Source organism: Amphimedon queenslandica, unplaced genomic scaffold, assembly GCF_000090795.2.
Source record: "Amphimedon queenslandica unplaced genomic scaffold, v1.1 AMPQUscaffold_13056, whole genome shotgun sequence".
NCBI classification, from domain to species: Eukaryota; Metazoa; Porifera; class Demospongiae; order Haplosclerida; family Niphatidae; genus Amphimedon; species Amphimedon queenslandica.
This window is the reverse complement of record NW_003546708.1, coordinates 6378-8063: the sequence shown is the minus strand read 5'-3', so window position 1 is coordinate 8063 and position 1686 is coordinate 6378. Positions and strand designations below refer to the sequence as shown.

The 1686-nt window shown below is 36.1% G+C and overlaps 1 protein-coding gene across 2 annotated transcripts; it reads left to right on the top strand.

The window, feature by feature from the left end:
* The first annotated feature begins 28 nt into the window (after positions 1-28).
* Positions 29-1399, top strand: LOC109585482 (uncharacterized). Of its 2 annotated transcripts, none has more exons than XM_020001580.1 (5): positions 29-111; positions 222-410; positions 460-739; positions 801-917; positions 1023-1399. In XM_020001580.1, the coding sequence occupies exons 2-5, from the start codon at positions 258-260 to the stop codon at positions 1091-1093; spliced, it is 621 nt and encodes a 206-aa protein (XP_019857139.1). In that variant the 5' UTR covers positions 29-111; positions 222-257; the 3' UTR covers positions 1094-1399. The 2 variants fall into 2 exon arrangements, with proteins under 2 accessions (XP_019857139.1, XP_019857138.1); XM_020001579.1 differs by having other exon boundaries at positions 29-171.
* Positions 1400-1686: the final 287 nt, after the last annotated feature.

Genomic DNA, 1686 nt, shown 5'->3' with positions numbered 1-1686 from the left:
ATATGCATGAGGAATGACAATCATTGTATTGTGTAGGTTAAATTTGCTGGTGAATTAGGGACTGATGCCAGGGGTGTTAGAAGAGAACTGTTCACTCTTTTGGAAAAAGAAGTGAAGCCTAAATATATTGACAGTGTTGGGTGCTTTAATCATAACATATGTGCTCTATATGTATGCTGATATTATTATTATTATATGCATAGTAACATTTTATATTGCAGGAAAATGTATACTTCAGACTAGGACAGCTAGTAGCCATGTCCGTTGTGCAGGGAGGATTGGATGGATCTTCATTTGTGGTGTCACCAAGTACGTACAAATTCATTTCGGGCACATCAATTAGCAAGATAAGTGAGACTGTTAGTGTTAGTGAGGTTTCTGATACTCTAGTAAGAGACTTTCTTAATAAAGTAAGTACGTTATATACAATTAGAAGTAATTGCTAGACCTACTAAATAGATGTCAATAGCTGACAATGTTGAAGATTTCAGGCAGTTGTACTCTGAAAACTTTTCTCTTGTGTCTGAGAACGGTGTGACCAAACCATATTGCAGCATTTCTCTCGAAGAAAAGGACGATATAAGAAAAATGATATGCTTAAATTTTATAATAATGAAGTGCCTTGCTGAGTTACAACAGTTCTGTTCAGGTCTGGAGTCCTTAGAAGTACTAGAGGAAATTAGGAAAAGTCCCGATGAATTTGAGTCATTCTTTTTAAGAAAGAAAGAACTTTCAGCAGGTTAGTGCGCATTATTGTGTTGATGCATGATCATTGACTAGCTGTGCCTGCATTTGTACAGAGACTGTATTCAAAATTGTGTCCATGGATGTTACTTATTCTTTGGAGGAAGAAGAGAGACAAAAGGAAGAGTGTACTTTAGCTATGTTTTTGAACTACCTTGAAGATATTCAGAAAGGTAAACATAGTAAAACCACAAACCTACCTAAAGGGTGGGCATAGTGGTTTTACTGTTTATGCTTGGTTGTACCATTCACATGACCTCTTCATGCATTTTCTTCAGGTTTGGTTTGTGATGAAAGTAGGACTGTGAACCTATATAGGACACATTCTTCAGTTCTTTACAGGCAGTAGTCACAATAGTTATGAAGAAATCACAGCGGGGTCAGTCAACTTCTCTCACACTAACAAGTATCCGAGAGCGTCCACTTGTATTAATGAAATAACATTACCAGCAAAGTATGCAGGTGATTATGGTATGTTTAGCGATAATATGACAAAAGGTGTACTGGATAACGGTGGATTTGGAAGGATATAATTCATTTGTCAATGTCATCACTGTTAACTATTATTATATTTCATTAATTTGCTTAAGTTCTCATTTATTCATCAGACTGTTATTCTCATTACACAAAAGTGTCTTGCTTACTATTTACTATACATCAAGACTGATTGATTATTGTTTTCATCATCATGATTATTCATTGCTTTATCATTCACGTGATTAGATGATTATAAGACGAGAGATTTGTCAAGTTAATTTTGTGCAGTATGGCAGAACTTACCGGAGAACCCGACCCTGATTCTGGGATTGATTCTATCATTGCTTCAGTGAGTCACGTCTATCAGGGGCTTGTTACATTTACTGATGATGATAGAAGTACCGTGCCTTCTGACGTTTTAGACACGTACATTCATATGGTCGAACTCGTCTACCGAGATTTATT

What these genes read in the sequence shown, in the direction of transcription:
- LOC109585482 (XM_020001580.1), top strand. Translation starts at nt 258, where the DNA reads ATGTCCGTTGTGCAGGGAGGATTGGATGGATCTTCATTTGTGGTGTCA. An exon ending in AAAGAAAGAACTTTCAGCAG is followed by an intron (nt 740 to 800) that starts GTTAGTGCGCAT and finishes GCATTTGTACAG; the next exon opens with AGACTGTATTCAAAATTGTG. An exon ending in CCTTGAAGATATTCAGAAAG is followed by an intron (nt 918 to 1,022) that starts GTAAACATAGTA and finishes CATTTTCTTCAG; the next exon opens with GTTTGGTTTGTGATGAAAGT.